Source organism: Copadichromis virginalis, linkage group LG5 (assembly GCF_057382275.1).
Source record: "Copadichromis virginalis isolate Kocher_CV1m ecotype Utaka linkage group LG5, C_Virginalis_male_GT1.1, whole genome shotgun sequence".
Classification (NCBI taxonomy): domain Eukaryota; kingdom Metazoa; phylum Chordata; class Actinopteri; order Cichliformes; family Cichlidae; genus Copadichromis; species Copadichromis virginalis.
Window position 1 is genome coordinate 22,625,050 of NC_140622.1, and position 24,368 is coordinate 22,649,417.

At 39.6% G+C, this 24,368-nt stretch overlaps 1 protein-coding gene across 1 annotated transcript; it reads left to right on the forward strand.

Annotated features, from left to right (window-relative positions):
* Positions 1 to 1,848: 1,848 nt before the first annotated feature.
* Positions 1,849 to 24,028, forward strand: LOC146709701 (uncharacterized). Its single transcript, XM_085456778.1, has 11 exons — positions 1,849 to 2,081; positions 2,243 to 2,521; positions 2,750 to 3,043; positions 3,491 to 3,784; positions 5,458 to 5,538; positions 5,619 to 5,660; positions 6,604 to 6,708; positions 10,596 to 10,636; positions 10,761 to 10,827; positions 23,345 to 23,385; positions 23,476 to 24,028. The coding sequence occupies exons 1-11, from the start codon at positions 1,901 to 1,903 to the stop codon at positions 23,572 to 23,574; spliced, it is 1,524 nt and encodes a 507-aa protein (XP_085312904.1). The 5' UTR covers positions 1,849 to 1,900; the 3' UTR covers positions 23,575 to 24,028.
* The last annotated feature ends 340 nt before the right edge of the window (positions 24,029 to 24,368 follow it).

Here is a 24,368-nt window from a genome sequence, read left to right on the forward strand (position 1 = left end):
ACATTGAAAAACAATCATGTACATGATATAACAAGATGTAGGTGATATAAAGCATGTACATATTAGTCTTCCTGTCATTCTAGTGAATGCAGGCCTCTTAACTCATTCACTGCCAGCCATTGGCAGTGAATGAATTAAACCCATTGACTCATTCACTGCAATTGACGGCTATAGACGTCAATGGCAGTGAATGAGTTAAGAAGCAAAGCAGCACAAATGAACAACAAACACTTTAACTGTTCTGTACCTACAAAAAGGGTCAATTAAACATGTTCTAGTTATGCAGGTGAGGGTTTTAAAAAGTGTATCATTGCAGGTTCACAGTATGTGAAGTGTGTCTCACTGTGGGCAGGTAATGTGAAGGCTGTGGTTTTCCTGAAAGCAAGTTCTCTTGATGACATTTAATGTAGGTGAGAGTCAGAGCAGTCAGACTGTTGTAGTCTGTTCTGCACAGTCACATTGTTCTTTTAATCATGGCTGGTCTCCTGCTGCTAGTCGTTCTCATGTGTAAGTTAAACTTTTTACCAGGTTCATTTGTTGTTCATGCCATCTATTCCTTAAGATGTGCTTACTTATAATGGCTGTCAGGTGTTGTTATTAACATGTTTCTCTTTCTTACATAAGACTTCTAAAACTAATTTACACTTTGATTTTTTTTATTGTTTAATCTATTTTGTTTTTCCTTCTTCAGATTCTTTTCATGAAATTAAAGCACAAGGTTAGTCTCAGTTTCATGTTTTTTTTTTTTTTTATCTCTGTCTGGGATATTTACCATTTTTCTGGAGCTTTTCTATAGTAACTCAGCTTTGCTCATCTTAAAAACTTTTTATACGTATGTAAACTATTTAAAATAAAATCTGTGTATATGTAATTTCAGCCAGTCTTCCACCTATACTGAGCGTGAGTCCACCTGCGATCACAGAGACGGACTCAGTCACACTGAGCTGTCAGACTCCATCATCTGTTTCTGTGTCTCAGTGTGATTTCTACATTGCAAGCCAGAAACTGTCCAAAGGTTCCTCCTGTGTGCAGACACTGACAGGGACTGAGCTGCTGAAGATTGCACATAAGAGTTTACCTGCTGAGGCTGAAGTGAGATGTTCTTACACTGTACAAATTGATACTTTTAAACGTACATCTCCTGACAGCAAGCCATCCACCATCAACATAAACAGTGAGTGACAAAAGTACATGAACAGTTTATAATATGTTTCAATAATACTTATGGAGTTGATTAGTTATTATCTGAGTACTTGCAATAATTATGAATCTAAATGTAATTATTATAATTCTACAATATAAAATATATAATATAGATGCAAATGTGCTTAATTAATCTAACATGTACCTGAATTTTTCAGATCTTCGTCCACCTAAATTGACAGTAAACCCACAGAAGATCACAGAGACAGACTCAGTCACAGTGAACTGTCAGACTCCATCATCTGTTTCTGTGTCTCAGTGTTATTTCATCATTTCAGGAGATAAAACTGCCAAAACATCTTCTTGTCTGTGGACTTTCACAGGGTCTGAATTTCTGTCATGGACACGTCAACGTTCACCTGTTACACTTGAAATGACCTGTTATTACTTTTATATATATAAATCTCCAGTGAGTAACATGTCACCAATCACAATACAAAGTGAGTAAATGCTACTGGAATGAACGCAGTAATATTAAGTTTAAATGTGCATCAGATTAAAACTTTCAGAGTAGTTTTTTTATTTTATTGTCAAATAAATGTAATGTTTTCTCTTTTAACTCAACAAATGCTTGCATTTCTTAGCTCCTCGACCCGAACTGACAGTGAATCCACAGACGATCACAGAGACAGAATCAGTCACAGTGAACTGTCAGACTCCATCATCTGTTCCTGTGACTCAGTGTTTTTTGTACTTTATGAATGGAAGAAAATCTACGTCCATCTCCTGTCAGCAGACACTTACAGGAACTGAGCTGCTCTCTATGGCACGGCAGAGTTCACCTGCTGAGGTGGATGTGACATGTTTTTACAGCTCAGAGCATAAAGGAGGACAATACCAGTCTCCTCACAGCAACAAATATTCCATCAGCATACAAAGTAAGTGATCACACTGTGAGTGAAGAGGAACATTTTCATGTGCATCAGACTTAACCATGTAAAAAAAAAACTCTCTCAGAACAGTTTCTATTATTAGATCTTATTTCAAATAAATTAAACATTTGCTTATTTAACTCAACCAATTTTTTCCATTTTTTTAGCTCCTCGGCCTGAACTGACAGTGAATCCACAGATGATCACAGAGACAGACTCAGTCACAGTGAACTGTCAGACTCCATCATCTGTTCCTGTGTCTCAGTGTTATTTCATCATTTCAGGACATAAACCTGATAAAGCAGCTCCTTGTCTGCAGACTCTGACAGGGTCTGAATTTCTGTCATGGACACGTCAAAGTTCACCTCTTACAGCTGAAGTGACCTGTTATTACTTTTATATACAGAACTCTCCAGAGAGCAACATGTCACCCATCAATATACAACGTGAGTAAATTCTGCTGAGGTGCACTAATGTGAGGATGTTTGTCTACAGTATCAGTACAAAAAACAAAGCTGCTCTCAACTTAGGGGTTGTAGGAGGAAATTGTTCTTGTGTATCAGACTTGATCATTTTAAAAAGTAAAACTCTCAGATCAGTTTCTATTAATATATTTTATTTTTAAGTAAATGAAACATTTGCTTATTTAACTAAAGAAATCTTTACATTTTTAGCTCCTCGGCCTGAACTGACAGTGAATCCAACTATGATCACAGAAACAGACTCAGTCACAGTGAAATGTCAGACTCCATCATCTGTTCCTGTGTCTCAGTGTTTTTTGCACTTTATGAGAGGAAGAAAATCTACGTCCATCTCCTGTCAGCAGACACTGACAGCAACTGAGCTCCTCTCTATGGCACAGCAGAGATTACCTGCTGAGGTCAAAGTGACATGTTTTTACACATTAGAACATAAAGGAGGACCACATAAGTCTCTGCATAGTAACACGTCCTCCATCAGCATACAAAGTAAGTGATCATAACATGCGGCTCTATAGTATACCTCTGTACAGTATGTGCATAAAGTTTTAGCTTTTATAAACCAAAGAATGAAACTAAAAACTGATTTTTATAAAGTTTTTCATTTACATGTAACTGATGTTACATTCTTAAATAAACTGCAATTTGTTTGAATTAAGGACTAAATCTATTTTATATAAAATTTCCATTGAGTAACATGTCAGAAATTACAGCTATTATACAAAGTGAGTAAATACTAATGCAATGAACTAATATGAGGATTTCTGACAACAGTATCTGTAGAAAAAACCAACAACCTCTTTCAACTTGTCGGTTGTTGTAGTGAGGAAAATTTAAATATGCATAAGATACATAAGCAGTTTCTCTTATTAGGTTTTATTTTCAAATAAATGAAACATTTATTTATTTAACTTGAGAAATCTTTACATTTTGTAGCTCCTCGACCTGAGCTGACAGTGAATCCACAGATGATCACAGAAACAGACTCAGTCACAGTGAAATGTCAGACTCCATCATCTGTTTCTGTGACTCAGTGTTTTTTGTTCTTTATGATAAGAAGCAAATCTACGTCCATCTCCTGTCTGCAGACACTTACAGCAACTGAGCTCCTCTCTATGGCACAGCAGAGTTCACCTGCTGAGGTGGAAGTGACATGTTTTTACATGTCACAGCATAAAGGGGGACAATACCAGTCTCCTCACAGTAACATATCCTTCATTAACATACAAAGTAAGTGATCACAATGTGTCGCTCTCTATTATACCTCATTACAGGATGTGCATTTATTTCTACAAACCAAAAAGGGAAGCTAAAACCTGATGTTTATAGGGTTCTGTTTACCTTTAATAATGTAATCTACAAGATTTTAGGCAGTGATACATATTTCCATCCTTGAGTAAACTGCCGTCCAGGGAGCAGAATTCTGAGTATTGATGGATGTATTTACAGTGCATTATGTGTTATGCACTGACGTCAGATGACAGCAAAACAATATTATAGGGCTTCAGCTACCGATTATTTTAGTAATTGAGTGAGCTTCCATATTAGAAATTGCAAAATTTACTGCGTATAAGATCTGTCAAAAACTCGTACTTGTAATTCATATTTAAATTATATATATATATATATATATATATATATATATATATATATATATATATATATATATATATATACACATATATACATATATATACATATATATATACATATATAATTTATGTGTGTGTGTGTGTGTGAATGTGTGAGTGTGTTTGTGTGTATATTTATATACAATGATGTATTTTAAGAAAGCTTTATCTTAAATTTAAAAAAAGTATAAATAATTGAAAGTACAGTCAAAGGTCCAATTAAATAAAGGAAGATATATGTGTAATCTAAACTAAGGCACAAAATGATACAATGGTCTAGATGTTAATAATAAATATTAATAATAATTCAGTGTCCAACCTAACAACTCTCAGGTCAGTGGATCAGAGTTTAAATGCCCATTTATATTTTTATTAGGTTGTTAAAAAAGTTTTTATTGCTATATTTTTCAATATTAATGCAGTTTAATTAGCACATTATCTGATATGATTTCACTTTCAGTGTGAAAAATGTTACAAGAGTCTTCAGGTTAATATGGTTTAGCCCCTGTTTGCTGCAGGTACCACTCCCATGTACAATAAGACTGTTACCTTCAGCCTTCAGCAAGCTGTATGATTTAACCAGTCTGGTCTCAGACTCAGTTCGTCTGCATATTTTAATACTACTTTTGGAGGTTTACTGCAGATTTTTTTCTTTGTTTAAAACAAATAGCAGTGGATGGAGCAGCTGCAGAGTTTGCTTTTCTTCACGTCGGAAGTTTATTAATCAGGTGCTTTGATGAAGGACTCACGCTAAAGTAAAGATTTTAATGGTGATTACAGGAACTTTGCTGCTGTTTTGACGTTAGAGACACATTTTGTTTCACTCACCTTGAGCTCACTGTCTCGGTAACGCCGCTTGCGCATAAACAAACTCCGGCTCCATGTTAAATTGTGTCAGTGTCATTATCACTGTTCCTATTGTGTTATCAGTGTGTGTGGGATCAATGTTGTCAAACCTTTTATTCACACACTGCTTCTAAATACTTTTGTATTGCAGGTCTTGTTCTAGTTGTGTTTACATCGTTTAATACATCGGAGCACTACAGAGCCGCGTGTTAAAGGAAGCATCGATGCAAAGGCTGTGTCATGAGTTTTTTATAATCACTCAATCAGTAATAAAGCCCTAGAACAAGTGTTGTAGGGCTAAGTGTAAAACATTGACACTGTGCTGTTGTATGGCAGTATTGCAGTAGTGGAAGAAAAATGCCTTTTGTGGTGAATCCACAAGAAACTCAAATAGTGAAACAATCACTACATCTTCTTTTATTGCAGCTGAAAAAAACACTTTGACTTCTGCTCCTCCCCCATCTATGGACTTTACAAGTCACACAATCAGGAGAAACACAACTATTGGTAAGATTTTTACAAGTGAGTAAAAATGCCCAGGTCAATTGCTGTGGTGCTTTTTTGACATTTGGAGATATTCATTTCAGTGGAGACTACTTCTTCTCTGACCACACCAAGGACATCTTCAGGTGAGCGAATTTCCTTAAACCGTGTATTCATCATACTAGGAGGGTTTTGCTTTGCATATCAGTGAAGTTTGTTCTTTTCCTACATGTCATTCAGCATACTTTGCTGCTCTCAAGACTGTAAAATAAGACTCAAGACTCAAAAAGTTTATTGTCATTTCGTATGGTGTTACTCAGCCTGAAATGAAATACTGCTTCTCACCAGCCTCTACAGTGCAATAAGCAATACAGTTTAAAGAGAAAAAATACAGATTAAAAAGAATGAGTTTAAAAAAAGAGCAGTAAAAACAGGCATAAATAGCATAAAATCTAAGTTCTATAACAAACTCCAGTCACATTCATTCAGGTTGATAGCAGCAGTCCTTTCACAGAAGATGATGGGTAAATTAGGTAGTGTGTGTATCTGGGGAGTGTATTGTGTGTATGTGTGTGTGTGTGTTTGTGAGCGTGCGTATGTGGATAGGGGCAACACAGTCTGCTTGTTGATCTTACAGTGTAGCTGTGTGAATGGCTGTGTGGGTGGGGCACAGTCCATTTATCAGTCTCACGGCTTGTGCAAAGAACCCTTCCAGCATCCTGGTGGTTCTGCAGCTGATGCTGATGAGAGAGGGGGCACCAACAATCCTCGTGGCAGTCTTAACAATCCTATTAAGTTGGTGCTTCTCGTAGGACTTGCGGCTGCCAAACCAAGCTGTAAAACTTTGCGTCAGGATGTTTTCAATGGTGCCTCTATAGAAAGTTGTGAGGTGAAGTATGGAGAGTCCTGCTTTCCTGAGTCTCCTGAGGGATTGGAGACGCTTTTGTGCTTTCTTGATAACTGCTGTGGTGTTAATGGAGAAAAATAAATAAGAGATTTGTTGCTTTTTAACAGTAAATGTCTTTCTCAGTTACTTCCACCAGAATGGGAAGTAAGACTGACACTTGTTTGTGGTCTGTGCTTTTCTAGTACCTTCTGCTCATAAACTTCTACCTGTAGTTGTTACTGGTTTTGGTGTAATCGTGGGCATCATCTCACTGGGAATGGCTCTTGTCTGTGTGAAAAGAAGAAATGGTAAGAATAGTAACAATTCCTTATGTTATGTAAAGCCTCAAACCTTTTCTACAGTCTGACGTAATTCTAATCACACTATATTATAAAACGTTTATACACAAAATCCACTGATCAGCTCCACCACCGTTCTGTTCATAAACCGACTGATTTCTGACCTCCAAATCTTTTACTTCTCTTCCATACTTACACGCTTTCCCACAATTTTCTTATTCCTCCTTAAGACTCAGCATTATGTTTCAGCTGCTCCGCACCAACACTCTGTACCTCACAGCTTCAACACACCAGTGAATATATTAATCTAGCTGTTACTCTATTGATGTCACATCCTGACGGTGTGTGGTGACTTTTAGAGGAAGAAAAACAAAGATATACTCCTCCTGTCCCGTGAATGAATAAATAATCCATTAATTAATTAAAAAAAAAAAATTAAAGCCTCCCTTATTGTTTAACAAACCTGTCTTTGGCAAATTGGACCAGATTAAAACATACCACTCTTTTGCTGCACTCTCCTTGGTAGTCTTCACCTCTCTGCACTCCTTCCTGTCTGTAGAATTGTAAAATGTTAATACTGCTATCGTTATCTAACTATCATGGCTCAAAGAGTTGGCAGTTCGTCTTGTAACCGGAAGGTTGCCGGAACCGGCCCCGAAAAGCGCTATATAAATGCAATCCATTATTATTATTATTTACTATTAGCTAAAAATGATCAGCTGTGATGATCCTGATTTTAATGTGTATCAAATATATCTATATTAAAAAATAATCTGATCTGAATTAACAGCACAAGAACTCTGTGATGTGGTTAATTGCCAATATGTACAACGAGATTAAATATCAATGAAAAAAGTAAGTAAACATAAACAGTTAAACTCCGTACATTTGGTCAACTAAGTGATTACTCCGAGATATTAATCTAAAAGTCTTGATGGAACCTCCAACCGATCGGCTGGACATGACAGGCATTCCCTTCTCTATCATTAAAACTTTCAACACCTTAAAGGAGTTATTAAAGATTTCTTACATCATAGGCCAAAGTGGCCAATGAAAGCACAGTCAGTGTTAACTTGTCTAGCACACTAGTCCTGTCAAGGACCAGACGTTTGTCTACAATGAAAACACAGCTAGTTGCAAACGCCAAGCCTCTCAGCTTGACAAGCTTTAGTAATTGTTCACACTCTAGTGCTGTGCAATACTGCAAATTTTGGTATTAGTCCGATATCAGGTAAATTAACAGTAGTAGTGCCAGTACTAATACTTTTAATCTTTAAAGAGAGCTTATGTAGGGGAGAACAGTGTATCATGATTTATGAGATGCATTATCGTGTTAGGGTACCTGGGTTGTTGACCCAGTGTTTTCTGTTAAGAGTTTTGAGTCTTGTTTATTCATTATTATGTTCTCTATGTGTCTTATGTTTCAGTTTGCTTGTGCTCAGGTTTATCAGTATTTCTAGTTTAGGTTGTCTTGGTTGGTAATTGGCCCCATTCATGTCTTTGTCTTGTCTCTATGTCCTTCCCTCAGCATCTCCAGGTTAAGTCAGTCCTATTTACTTGTTTGCCTTGTTTTCTGTTTTCCCAGTTGTGCCACTGTGTGCGTCTCTCTCATCTTTCACTCCATCACCCTCTCTCTCCTCCCTCTGTCCCCTGGGTTTAGTCAGTCTGCGTCTCAGTGTGTGTTTCTCCTACTTCTTGTTTTACTTTTATAGTCTCCTGTCTGGTGTGCGTCATGTTTAATTTTGTTTCCCGCTGTCACGTTAGCAGCCCTTTCTCACTCTCGAGGCGTAACATCCCGATGTTTTGTCACATCCCGCGGCGCTCCTGAGGAACGCGAAAGGTGACCTTCCGCGTTCTTATGGTACGCACTGGGTTATGGATGAAATCCAGTGGAATGACGGTCCCGCGGTAATAGACATTCCAGCCCTGTATTCCAGCCCTAAACCTAACTTTATTCCTAACCATAACCTTATTCGTAACCTTAACCAGCACTTTAATGATGTTAAATAGTGTTTTCCCAAGTGATTTTAAGAAAAAAAGCAAACATGTGTAGATTGAGTGCAAATGGTTCTCATATTTCCTCATTTTTCCAATCTCTTCATTTAGGAATGTGTTGGGTGCCCGGAAACGTAATATGTTGAGATTTGTCACCTAGCATAAAATGTTACGCTTTGGGAGTGAGAACGTGTTGCTCGTTAGTTAGATTACGTTCAGCTGAGTTCCACCTGTGTTGTGTTCCCTCATTTGCGCTCATGCATTTATTGTCCGTCTACCACTGTCAAGTGTCGCAATCTCCCTCTTGCTATGTCCTTTCCATATGTCCATTTTGTACCTGCCCTTAGCCTTCCCAGTGTTGTTATGTATCTATCAATCAAGCAATAAAAATCTTGTTAAGTTCAGTCTTGCTGAATGAGTGCTCTGACTTTTACTAAACACAATAATTAGTTAACACAGTAAAAAACATACTTTTAGCTTTTCTAATATATTAATACTGTGTTTCTTAGAGAGCTGGAATGTAAATGTGCCCATCTTTAAAATACTTTGTGTCAGCTTCTGTTGTTTAAATGTGCTACAGGGTAAAAAGAATTGACATGACAGAACAGAGAATGGTTTAAATATTTTTCATAGTGCATGTTTGAAGTATATTTTTTTAATTTAAAAAATATATAGTAAAAATGTATTTAACAGTGGGGTGCATGCATACTGAATAGAAGCAACCTATGATCCAATTGCATCTGTATCAGTCCAATACTGATACCAGTGTTAGTATCGATATTATCGATATTTAGCTCAATCTGCCCACCCTATCACACACCCATGAGAATGCCTATCCCCATATAGATTTCAAGTAGTATTCTGCTTCCACGGTCAATTGACAGCTGCCACAAAATGACAGGGTTTTTTCTCATACCTGTTTGGATGGAGTGAGATGTCTTTAGTCTCATGAACAACATTAACTAATTGTTATTTATTTACTAACTAAGCTTAAATGACTGTTCAGCACAGAAATGAAGCCCAACTATCATGTTTTACAGTCCCGTGGTCTCAGCCTCAGATACTCAACTAATCAAAGTGATGTCATGACAAAAACGAATGGCCAACAAAACATTTTTCTCCTTCATTTCTGTCAAACAAAGCTGTATGTAACGTGTCTCGTGGTTAGTATCATGGTTGCTAGGCAACCTGAACGGCGCGACGAAGCGTATACCGTCCCATTTCACAAGCCTCTCACTTCCGCACTTCTCGTACTTATAGTACGCACCATACGTAGTACGCGTAGTGCGCGTACTTCAAGCGTGCAGACCCTGAATTGGGACACAGCCAATGACAGTGTAAAACTAAGCACACTGAAAATAGAAACACAAGACTTTCAAAATAAAACAGGAAACATCGAGAGACATAAACATGACAACACAGGCTTGACAACATGAAAACACGCAGACAAGAAATACATGACATACTGACACAGAAGGCCAGAACAGACTCACACAAGGGGACACACATGAAAACCTGAACTAAAATAAAACTCAACTTAAACCTAACTGGTAATACCAACAAAAGAACATATTTTCAATATAATATAAGAAAGCAAAAATACAAAATGAACTCAAAATGCTGGACAAAAAAGGTATGAGAAGCTTAATGACAGATTGCTGTTTGGGATTAAGCAGAGAACACTTTAGTATGTATTAACTAAAAATCACTTGACAATTAATGCTTTTCTTTTTCTCCGTGATGTAACATCACTGTCAAATCCACTATGACTATAATTAATGAAATATTTATTCTTTAATCATTTCTGGTATTGTGTTTAATAGGATGTCCTTGAGTGTTATCCTTTTGTCCCCCTGTGTGGTAGTTTTTATACTGATTTTTTATTTTGCCTTTTGTTGTAGATAATTTTTCAAGCACAAAAAAAACTGACCGAGGAGGATGGGTACTTTTCTTTTTCCTTTTTGTTTTAATAAAATTCCCTTTATCTACTTATAATTCAGGTACTTAATTACAGGTCGTTCATGACTTCTCGTCTTACTCCTTTTCTTCTCTTCTTATCAAACAAGATGTCTCCAAATGATACTGAAGCCTTCAATATGACCAGTTTGGTCCCTGGTGATGACCCACCTAAAGGTAAGATACTGCTCTTTTGTTTCCCTTTTTAAATTTTGGTCTGCGTTTTGTTACAGTTGTATAACAAGTTACATTATTTTGATGATAAACCAAAATGATGTAATTTAATGTGCAAAGCATTTAAAAAATAAACACCATCTTAGTGCATGAATATCAGAGGGGTATACTACAAACCAAGAAACTAGGGATGGACCGATCCGATATACAGCATGGGTATCAGTCCAATCCTGACGTAAATTATTGGATCGGATATTGCGGAGAAAAAAAATGAAATCCTATCTATTAAATATCACAAAAGCACCTCACGAAACTTTCGACATGGCTTAACCCACAGGGGCGGATCTAGAGGAATGTTCTTAGGGTGGTAAGGAAATCAAATGGGGGGGGGACAACTCACATATATGCAGGTGACCACCTGCATATGTTTGAAAAGCCCCTGTTTTCAAACATATATGCAGGTGGTCATGTATGGTTAAAATGACTCAAATGCAGTAAGTATACATGCTTTTCATATTAATTATTAATTTAACATTAAATTAATAATTAACTATTAATTTAATTAATTATTTTCTGTAGCCCATATAATTAAACACTTTAGTTACATAAAACATGATTTTCCTGTAAATTTTGATTTTACTGTATAGCCTGTATAATAAATAGGTATGTAGCCCAATAAGTACAAAATCCAGAAAGCTACACAACATGGGGTGGTTGCTTTACAAACACAAGTCTAACTTAAGTTTCAGTATTTTTGTAAAAAAAAAAAAAAAAAAAAATCAAATTGTTACACGCTTAAATTTACACAAACTGTCAGAAATTTGCACCGTCATGAACAAAAATTTAAACCTAATTTTTCATGATTTGTTGGGTTGGACCCTCTGAGGTCCAAAATATAATGAGCCATTTTTGACTCCTTTTGATTTTACATTTGTATTTCACGTTCAAATTGCTTCATTTTATTTTTAGTTGTTTTTTCATTGACATACTGTGTTAACACAACTGATCTGAAGTCACACAAAAAAAAACATAAAATCCTAGTAGTATTTTTTACTGTAAAAAACACAGATATGTTAAGTAAATTATTTTTATAACTTGAAATGAAAATATAAATTGTACATTTTGAAAACTTATGCGCATATTTTGTAAACATATACAACTAGTTATCTAAAAATGCAGCCAATACAACTGGTGTTTTTAAAATTTTGTACAACCATTTAAAAATATTACTATAACTAAAATGAGAGAACAATTAGGTCTCACAATAAGATGCCCCACAAATTTATTTGTGCCAGTAAAAAAAAAAAAAAGTTTTTATGTCCGTCAGAATATAGAGGAGAACACCACAGGGATAAACCCTGCAGGCCTGGTACAGGAGGTGTATCACTTCTCTTTTTCACCTAGAGACAGCATTTACATTGCCTTTGTGACATTCATTAGTACCACCACTCACACACAAAACAAAACAACTACACAACAGACTAACTACGTGAAACAACACAACACACAAATTAGATACTCCATGCTAAACATCACCAATCTCCCACATCTCAAAACTCTCTCTCTCACTCTGTCTCGCTGTCTACCTTCATTCCTGACTGCACCTTTTGCACATTCTGCGATATTCATTTCATTTCTGTCATCCTGAATATTATGTATATAAGATTTAGATTGGTTATTTATGGTTGCATATGTGGTGCATATGTGTGCATATGTGCATGTGTACGTATATACATACAGGGTGGGCCATTTATATGGATACACCGTAATAACATGGGAATGGTTGGTGATATTAATATTAAAGTATATGTGAGGGGGCAAACTCCTCAAGATGGGTGGTGACCATGGTGGCCATTTAGAAGTCGGCCATCTTGGATACAACTTTTGTTTTTTCAATAGGAAGAGGGCCATGTGACACATAAAACTTATGTATGTGTATGTATGTGTATATATATATATATATATATATATATATATATATATATTAGGGGTGCAACGATACACAAAATTCACGGTTCGGTTCGGTTCGATACTTTGGTGTCACGGTTCGATATTTTTTCGATACAAAAAAAATGTTCATGCCTTTTTAATTTGTCATTTATTAAAATTATAAATATATATTTTAACTCAAAAGTACAGTTTTTAAATTTAACCCTAACCCTTGTGCGTGTTTTTTTATTTTGACAGCGAATGCGCACCTGCAGACCACTTATGTGCAGCCCTGGTTATTTAGCTCGTCATATTGCAGCCACAGAAATAATTTTGTCCATGAAACCATAAAGCTGCACTTTCTTTTTGCCTTATAGTCTGATTTGTCATAACTTCTCCGTTTTGTGGTAAGCTTTTCTTTGGCTGTCACTTCTTCACCCTGACCTGTCTTATTTGGCTCAGCAGAACTAAAATATATATCTGTCTGTGAAGGTTCTCAGTCATCCAGGTCATCGTAGTCAAATATAAATCCTGCTGCTTTTACACACGCACTCACATAAGCTCAGCGATTCTCTGCGCGATCAACCTCTCACATGTTTAAGCTTGCTGCGGGAGATTTCACTTGTCATGTTTGCATAGTAAGCTAACGATTAATAAGACGATGTCAGAGGAATTGGTGCGCGAATTATCATCACTCACAGATCAGTGCTGTCGCTCTCTATACACAGTTCGCGCGATTGCAAAGTGAAAGCAAAAAAACAAGCGCAAATTCAAACGCGATTTCAATATGTCACATATTGACAGTGGCTCACCGATGCCAATGACATAATAACCCAGCTACATTTCCAAAAGAATGCAAAAGCATTGACATATATTTTTCCTTCCTACAATAGCCCGACGGGCAGGGCAGAGATAGATTTTGGTACCCCGACTGGAAAAATCGCTAGCCCCGGGACGTCGGGCTAGCGATATTGCAAGCCCTGTATCTGATTGAGGAATCACTCATCTTTGGAAAAGAGAGTTTATTACAGAGAAATGTCTCTTTCCAAAATAAAAGCTATACTATCCGCTTCTTCTGGGCTATATTCTCAGCAGCATATTAAGCAGCTGTCTAAAAGACTCGGCTAGGATGATGTCGGCGTAAATGTGCAGTCATATTCGTTGTGTTCCCACTAGTGCTTTCAGGTTAATCTCGTTGAAATTACCTTAATGCCACAACACGGCAAATCTCCGTTAACGAGCTACCGCCGATCGCCCCGTGCATGGGGCTAGACGGCCAACACGTTAACGAGCTAACTGCGCTAACACACTAGTTCCCACCCATGTAATTGAGCATTGCATGGCACATCCAACATACTGTTTTACTTTAGTCCATGACTCGCTTACCTTCAGGGTCATACGTCACATGAAAACCAAAATAATTCCAAACGCCAGATCTGAATGAGAGTGGGGGAGGTCCATGTTGTAAGGAGAGCTTAACTTCTGTCTCGCTAGCTTGTCCTGCGCTCTTCCTTCTGACGATGCTGTCTGTGTTGAGCGCTCAGTGAATCTGCGTTCGACTACTCCGCCTAGGCTGCACTGTCGACCCTAGGCGGAGTAGTCGAACGCAGATTCACTGAGCGCTCAACACAGACAGCATCGTCAGAAGGAAAGTTGATAAAATAAATTACAAATTTTGTATTGTTCGATACATATGCGTACCGAACCGAAAGCATTGTATCGAACGGTTCAATATCGATACGAATATCGTTGCACCCCTAATATATATGTATGTATATGTATGTATATATAGCAGCAGCTGGATAGCGTAGTGGTTAGACTACACGGCTTTGGAACACAGGATCGCAAGTTTGATTCCTGCCTGGGGCGTCTGTATCTAGTAAGGGTCCTAAGGCTAGACCCCCTATGCTAAGCAAGCCTACCGCAGACATGAGTGAGACAGATAAATATGAAGGCATGCCGGCTCGGACGTCGCCCGGCTACTGGAACAAGAAGGCATCGGTGGGCGCGTTATTGAAATGCTACTACGCAAGTAACCCCGGCGGAAGGGGCTACATGAATAGGATGAGGGACCTACGGATTCTTCGATACCCAACATCCACAACGGCGAAACAACTAGTAGCTCAGTGTTCCAACATTCGAAAGAAGGGACTGCTCTTACAGCTAGAGATTGACGAGGTAGCATAGCATCTTTATTTATAACGCACTTTGCTACAAATATAAAACAGAGAGGAAACAGTTTAAATTACATATGAAATATCTTAAAATTAAAAATAATATAATTAATAAGAAACGTATTAAGAGACATCAACAAGTCCTGCTGTGCTAAAAGCCAAGGTAAATAAATATGTTTTAAGACGTGATTTAAAAACAGATAAGGAAGGTGCCTGTCTAACATGTAAAGGCAACTCATTCCACAATTTTGGTGCTGCCACAGCAAACGCCCGATCCCCTCTGAGCTTACGATTAGTCCTGGGCACGCTCAGGAGGAGCTGGTCTGCCGACCTGAGGGACCGGGAAGGTATGTATGAAGGAGGTACAACACAAATGCTACGGCAAGGAGGGGGGAGATATCATCACCCCCACGCAAGATTGGGTACATAGCCCCAAGTGTGATAGGAAAAGGATCGTTGAGTGCGAGAGGAACAAGTTGAACAGCTACAAGGGGCAGTTACCCTCCATGGAGAAGGAGGCTAGAGGGCAAGATCAAAGTAGCACGGAGGGAGGTTAGCCAACTAACGGAGTTGCAGAAAGGTGCGACAAAGAAGGTGCATAAGAAATACAGCAAGCTGTCCATACCTGAGGCCTTGGAAACTGTCAAGTAAAGACTCACAGCCTTGGCCAGCTGCTTGAGGAGGTACACCAGAGAGATAGAAGGCAGGAGAATAAACCAGCTGTTCTCCACAGAACCAGCAAAGGTGTACTCTCAGTGGCAAGGGAACAATAAGAGAACAGCACCACCAAGGCTGGAGACGGAGCAATACTGGAAGAGCATATGGGAGAAGGACGCAACCCATAATGGCAATGCTCAGTGGCTAGTGGATCTGAGGGCAGACCACAGCGACCTGAACAGGGTCCAGTAACCATCACAGTGGCAGATATCCAAGAAAGGGTCTCCAGTATGAAGAGTTGGACAGCACCAGGGCCCGACATGGTTCACACCTACTGGCTAAAGAAGCTGACTGCACTCCACGAGCGTCTGGCAGCACAAATGAACCAGCTGCTAGTTAACGAGAGACACCCGGAATGGCTAACCGAAGATCGGACGGTCCTGATCTCCAAGGACCCCAAGAAGGGACCGGTCCCCTCCAACTACCGACCAATAACCTGCCTCAGTACTACATGGAAGCTCCTGTCAGGCATCATATCGGCTAAGATGAACAGGCACATGGGTCAATACATGAGCGGGACACAGAAAGGGATTGGCAAGAATACCAGAGGCGCAAAACACCAGCTACTGGTAGACAGAACAGTCAGCCGAGACTGCAAGACCAGACTGACCAACCTGTGCACTGCCTGGATTGATTACAAGAAGGCCTATGACTCAATGCCCCACAGCTGGATACTGGAATGCCTAGAATTGTACAAGATCAATGGGACCCTAAGAGCCTTCATCAGGAACTCAATGGGAATGTGGCGCACAACACTAGAGGCCAACTCCAAGCCCATAGCACAAGTCACCATCAAGTGCGGGATCTACCAAGGAGATGCTCTGTCCCCACTGCTGTTCTGCATAGGCCTGAACCCCCTCAGTGACTTCATTAACAAGACTGGCTACGGATACCGACTACGGAACGGAGCAGTTGTCAGCCACCTCCTGTACATGGATGACATCAAGCTGTATGCCAAGAGTGAACGAGACATCGATTCACTGATCCACACTACCAGGCTATACAGCAATGACATTGGAATGTCTTTCGGACTGGAGAAGTGTAGTCGGATGGTAACAAAGAGAGGGAAGGTAGTCAGAACTGAGGGGATTGAACTACCAGAAGGCAACATTGCAGACATAGAGGACAGTTACAAGTACCTGGGGATCCCGCAGGCGAATGGGAACCATGAAGAGGCCGCTAGAAAAGCTGCAACCACCAAGTACCTGCAGAGGGTCAGGCAAGTCCTGAGGAGTCAGCTGAATGGTAAGAACAAGATCCGGGCCATCAACACGTACGCCCTGCCCGTGATCAGGTACCCTGCTGGGGTAATAGGCTGGCCAAAGGAGGAGATAGAAGCCACTGACATAAAGACAAGAAAGCTCCTTGCCATGCATGGAGGGTTTCACCCCAAGTCCAGCACCCTGAGGCTGTACGCTAAGCGGAAGGAAGGGGGCCGGGGACTGGTGAGTGTCAGCACCACAGTCCAGGATGAGACAACGAACATCCAAGAATACATTGGGAAGATGGCCCCAACTGACCGAGTGCTCAGTGAATACCTCAGGCAGCAGAAACCCAAGAAAGAGGAGGGAGACGAGGAACCATCATGGAAAGACAGGCCCCTGCACGGTATGTACCACCGGCAGATAGAGGAGGTGGCTGATATCCAGAAATCCTACCAGTGGCTGGACAAAGCTGGACTGAAAGACAGCACAGAGGCACTAATCATGGCAGCACAAGAACAAGCTCTGAGTACAAGATCCATAGAGGCTGGGGTCTATCACACCAGGCAAGACCCCAGGTGCAGGCTGTGTAAAGATGCCCCAGAGACAATCCAGCACATAACAGCAGGGTGCAAGATGCTAGCAGGCAAGGCATACATGGAACGCCATAACCAAGTGGCCGGCATAGTGTACAGGAACATCTGTGCCGAGTATAACCTGGAAGTCCCGAGGTCAAAATGGGAGATGCCCCCAAGGGTGGTGGAGAATGACCGAGCTAAGATCCTGTGGGACTTCCAGATACAGACGGACAAAATGGTGGTGGCTAACCAACCGGACATAGTGGTGGTAGACAAACAGAAGAAGACGGCCGTAGTGATCGATGTAGCGGTTCCGAATGACAGCAATATCAGGAAGAAGGAACACGAGAAGCTGGAAAAATACCAAGGGCTCAGCGAAGAGCTCGAGAGGATGTGGAGGGTGAAGGTAACGGTGGTCCCTGTGGTAATCGGAGCACTAGGTGCGGTGACTCCCAAGCTAGGCGAGTGGCTCCAGCAGATCCCGGGAATAACATTGGAGATCTCTGTCCAGAAGAGCTAAGATACTGCGCAGGACCCTCAAGCTCCCAGGCCTCTGGTAGAGGACCCGAGCTTGAAGGATAAACCGCCCACAGGGGCGTGATGGGTGTTTTATATATATATATATATATATATATATATATATATATATATATATATATATTAGGGGTGCAACGATACACAAAATTCACGGTTCGGTTCGGTTCGATACTTTGGTGTCACGGTTCGATATTTTTTCGATACAAAAAAATGTTCATGCCTTTTTAATTTGTCATTTATTAAAATTATAAATATATATTTTAACTCAAAAGTACAGTTTTTAAATTTAACCCTAACCCTTGTGCGTGTTTTTTATTTTGACAGCGAATACGCACCTGCGGACCACTTATGTGCAGCCCTGGTTATTTAGCTCGTCATATTGCAGCCACAGAAATTCTTTTGTCCATGAAACCATAAAGCTGCACTTTCTTTTTGCCTTATAGTCTGATTTGTCATAACTTCTCCGTTTTGTGGTAAGCTTTTCTTTGGCTGTCACTTCTTCACCCTGACCTGTCTTATTTGGCTCAGCAGAACTAAAATATATATCTGTCTGTGAAGGTTCTCAGTCATCCAGGTCATCGTAGTCAAATATATATCCTGCTGCTTTTACACACGCACTCACATAAGCTCAGCGATTCTCTGCGCGATCAACCTCTCACATGTTTAAGCTTGCTGCCGGAGATTTCACTTGTCATGTTTGCATAGTAAGCTAATGATTAATAAGACGATGTCAGAGGAATTGGTGCGCAAATTATCATCACTCACAGATCAGTGCTGTCGCTCTCTATACACAGTTCACACGATTGCAAAGTGAAAGCAAAAAAACAAGCGCAAATTCAAACGCGATTTCAATATGTCACATATTGACAGTGGCTCACCGATGCCAATGACATAATTACCCAGCTACATTTCTGAAAGAATGCAAAAGCATTGACATATATTTTTCCTTCCTACAATAGCCCGACGGGCAGGGAAGAGATAGATTTTGGTAGCCCGACTGAAAAAAATCGCTAGCTCCAGGACGTCGGGCTAGCGATATTGCAAGCCCTGTATCTGATTGAGGAATCACTCATCTTTGGAAAAGAGAGTTTACTACAGAGAAATGTCTCTTTCCAAAATAAAAGCTATACTATCCGCTTCTTCTGGGCTATATTCTCAGCAGCATAAGGAGAATCATGTGCTAACAGCTGTCTAAATGACTCGGCTAAAGTTAGTAGCATGCTTTTTGTTTTTGTCTTTGCACTAGGATGATGTCGGCGTAAATGTGCAGTCATATTCGTTGTGTTCCCACTAGTGCTTTCAGGTTAATCTCGTTGAAATGACCTTAACGCCACAACACGGCAAATCTCCGTTAACGAGCTACCGCCGATCGCCCTGTGCATGGGGCTAGACGGCCAACACGTTAACGAGCTAACTGCGCTAACACACTAGTTCCCACCCATGTAATTGAGCATTGCATGGCACATCCAACATACTGTTTTACTTTAGTCCATGACTCGCTTACCTTCAGGGTCATACGTCACATGAAAACCAAAATAATTCCAAACGCCAGATCTGAATGAGGGTGGGGGAGGTGCCCTGCGCTCTTCCTTCTGTCTATGCTGTCTGTGTTGAGCGCTCAGTGGATCTGCGCTCGATAGTGCAGCCTAGGCGGAGTAGTCGAACGCAGATTCACTGAGCGCTCCACACAGACAGCATCGTCAGAAGGAAAGTTGATAAAATAAATTACAAATGTTGTATTGTTCGATACATATGCGTACCGAACCGAAAGCACTGTATCGAACGGTTCAATATCGATACGAATATCGTTGCACCCCTAATATATATATATATTAGGGGTGGCTCCAGCAGATCCCGTTCGATACAGTGCTTTCGGTTCGGTAAGCATATGTATCGAACAATAAAACATTTTTAATTTATTTGATCAACTTTCCTTCTGATGATGCTGTCTGTGTTGAGCGCTCAGTGGATCTGCGCTCGACAGTGCAGCCTAGGCGGAGTAGTCGAACGCAGATTCACTGAGCGCAGGGCAAGCTAGCGAGACAGAAGTTAAGCTCTCCTTGCAACATGGCAAATTTAACCTCCCCCACCCTGATTCGGATGTGGCGTTTGGAACTATTTTGGTTTTCATGTGAAGTATGACCCTGAAGGTAAGCGCGTCATGGACTAAAGTAAAACAGTATGTTGGATGTGCCACGCAGTGCTCAATTACATGGGTGGGAGCTAGTGTGTTAGCACAGTTAGCTCATTAACGTGTTGGCCGTCCAGCCCCATGCACGGGGCGATCCGCGGTAGCTTGTTAACGGAGATTTGCCGTGTTGTGGCGTTAACGTCATTTCAACGAGATTTACGCTGACAGCACTAGTGGGAACACAACGAATATGACTGCTCATTTACGCCGACATCATCCTAGTGCAAAGACAAGTGGAAGCAGATAAAAACAACAAGCACGCATGCTACAAACCGAGTCATTTAGACAGCCGTTAGCACATGATTCTCCTTATGGGGACCTGATATGTTTAATATGCTGCTGAGAATATAGCCCAGAAGAAGCGGATAGTATAGCTTTTATTTTGGAAAGAGCCATTTCTCTGTAATAAACTCTCTTTTCCAAAGATGAGTGATTCCTCAATCAGATACAGGGCTCGCAAAATCGCTAGCCCGACGTCCCGGGGCTAGCGATTTTTCCAGTCGGGCTACCAAAAATCTATCTCTGCCCTGCCCGTCGGCCTATCGTAGGAAGGAAAAATACATGTCAATGCTTTTGCATTCTTTCGGAAATGTAGCTGGGTAATTATGTCATTGGCATCGGTGAGCCACTGTCAATATGTGACATATTGAAATCGCGTTTGAATTTGCGCTTGTTTTTTGCTTTCATTTTGCAATCGCGCGAACTGTGTATAGCGAGCGACAGCACTGATTGGTGAGTGATGATAATTTGCGCACCAATTCCTCTTACATCGTCTTATTAATCGTTAGCTTACTATGCAAACACGACAAGTGAAATCTCCCGCAGCAAGCTTAAACATGTGAGAGGTTGATCGCGCAGAGAATCGCTGACCGTTATGTGTGTGTGTGTGTGTAAAAGCAGCAGGATATATATTTTAGTTCTGCTGAGCCAAATAAGACAGGTCAGGGTGAAGAAGTGAAAGCCAAAGAAAAGCTTACCACAAAACGGAAAAGTAATGACAAATCAGACTATAAGGCAAAAAGAAAGTGCAGCTTTATGGTTTCATGGACAAAAGAATTTCTGTGACTGCGATATGATGAGCTATATAACCAGGGCTGCACATAAGTGGTCCGCAGGTGCGCATTCGCTGTCAAAATAAAAAACGTGCACAAGATAAGAAGTTGCAATGCATGTTTGCGTACATAAGATTTTCAGGAGGAGGACTGACATTTGTTTAGAACTCTTAAAGATGTCGAAGAAGCAAGCTCCTTTAAGCAATTACTGTGATGTTCCTCCATCTCCAAAGAAATGTCAGGAGTCCGAACCACAAAAGAAGCACGTATTCTTGGAAAAGTAGTTGCAGGAGGTGAGCTGGCTTCAAACAAATGATGAACGCACAGAGATGTGGTGCGGAATGTGCCGTGAAAATTTAATAAATGACAAATTAAAAAGGCATAAAAACATTTTTTTGGTATCGAAAAAATATCGAACCGTGACACCAAAGTATCGAACCGAACCGTGAATTTTGTGTATCGTTGCACCCCTAATATATATATATATATATATATTCAGTTTTAGACTTTAAATTCACTGTTAACTGTAACTAGGCTCAGAGTGTTAATGCTATTGTATTTTAATAAACAACAATGTCATATGCAAAACTAGGGTGGCAAGAGATAATATTATGCCACCCCATTCCACCCTTCTAGATCCACCCCTGATACAGCAGCTGTTGTGTGTGAGACCTGTTGTGGTCTGGAGTTCACACTGAAAGTATTTCAAGCCTCGCTATGTGCTGCCAAACCAGGTGTTGTGCCAAGGTACGGCATTATTTTTGTGCCTCTATTCTGAGCGCACGTAAAAATAAATTTTAAAAAAATGCAAGCGCAAATGCTGCATTTTGAGGAGAAAATTTTTTTGAGCAAAGAAAAGTTTAATTTGAGTGAACAGAATTCTACATTTTTGAGCAAAGAAATGTATTTCAGTGTTTGAAATTATCTGTATATACACACAATAACAGCCCCTCTCGCTCAGTTGTTGGCATTTGCTCAGATCTCTCCTCTGTGAGCTCACAGACATCTGCAGCCCTGCTCTCAGTGTGTCCTTCTCGCTTACAACATCTCTGCTCCGTGTGCACTCAACTCTCTGTACATTGTTCTAAGTGTGCCACAAAACCAACCAATCACAGACTTGGATGCAAATATTCGGATTGGCTGTCACGGTCTCCAATCAGCACGCTAGCTACTGCATTCCGGAAACACAGTCCAGAATGTAGCTAAATCCAGTGGAGTGGTTTGGTTTAAACTAGATTAAAATCAACAAGGGTCTTAAAAAATTATATATTTTAAAATAAAATAATTAAACATACTAACTGAAAATGGATTTAGCATCCAGCTGACCATGACCATGGCAACCATTCACAAGATCATCACAAGTGTAGACACCACTAAAATAAACGTGTTAATCTTTTTATATTACTGCTCAGTGAAATCTCGGTGCTGCTATTTCTAATGTAACAGCTGGATGGAAAGGCTCTAAAGGGTTAGACAGCATGAGATTATATAATAAAGAGACATGGAAATTGTAGTGTCACCAAATAAATGTGAAATTATTTTAGTGATCAAATAGATATTCCCTGTGATAAACAATCTACAAATGTAACTGATCACTTTTCTAATCTGTGTTCTAGTAGCTGCAATTACAACAGTTTCAAAACAAAAGTTTGTTAAAAGAATAGGACCAAGCATAAAAAAATTAGATATTTTCTATTTCACCATCTGAATATGAATACATGCCATGACAATGTGACATGCAGTTTGCTGGGCTTTATTTACTGCTTTTTTCTACATGTTGTTCATATCAAATTTATTCCTTAAGTAGTGAATTGATATTGCACTTACTGGATACTATAAAAACAAGAATTAGTGGAAAATATGTCACTTCCAGCCAATTTTAAGTCAAAAGTTCTAACATAGACTGGTCTGGACCAGGTAATGTGTTCATCATAGGTTACCATAGCGATGTAGGTGGTAAAAAGAGATCCACTTTTGTGACAGTAAAATCTCCTGCTTTACATTCAACTTACCTTGCTAACCCAATAATTTTGCTTTATGGTAAACTCCTCAGACCTTTTCCTATTTCAGACACATTATATTTTTATGCATAGAAATACAAAGTGAAATAAAGGTAACTCTGATTCTGTCTCACTCACAGGGTCTAATCAACTCAAAAGACAAGAGTCTCAAACTGAGAGTGTAAGTGAGACAAGTGCATCCTCAGCATTTAATGTATTTACTACAGAGAAAATACAGATGCAAATAACTTTTGCTCTATTTTATTTCTAGTCTTCCTTATACCACTTGTACTCCAGCATCCCTGAGGAGCCAGATGAAACACCTTCAATAAAAACAGACCTGGCATACAGCACTCTACAGCCACACTGAAACACATTAAAAAATATTGAATTGGGATAAAACAGAAGATAAGACTGAAAGGTCATTACACATTTAAGCCATATTGATAAACTAGGAAACTATTTTTCTTTCTTTCTTTTTTTTGTAGCAATCTCACCTGGATAATATTTCTACTTAAGACAATAATTTCCAAAAGATTAATCAAGAATTATTAAACCCAATTTAACACTTTGTAAGTGCATGGCTTGCTTTCTGGTGTCAGCCCAGAACTTTGTATCACCAGTGCACTGAGTATTATTCAAGCAGTATTTGTGCTTTCGACAAAATGTGTTCTGTAGAACATTATGGAGTTTTTTTTATATACTGTCATTACTGTGCCTCACAAGGGCAGTGCCAGCAAAAATGCTGGAGCTTTCTTTATGTTTATCTACCTTGTTAAGAATGATCTTAATAAGGGCACCACCTTTAAAAGAAGGAAAATCAATAAAGCAATTAAGCTGATCTTAACTGATTAACCGTTAATTTGGGGATTCTAATAACTAAAATCATTAAAATCAGTGGGATATCTAAATAAGTTATTAGTTTAATCAGACTCGTAAAATACAATATCGATTTGAAACCAGTTAATAATAATTACAATCACTGTTATATGTGTCACGTGAAGGCTGTGTGCAGGCAGGAGGGGTGGTAAGCAGGACCCAATGCGCAGATACTCGGGGGCAGAAAGTAAACTCAAACTCAGATTTATTGTTAGATGGCAAAGAGTGAACTAGCAAAACTGAGAATACAAATACTAAACTGAAAATAACAATAACCTGAACTGG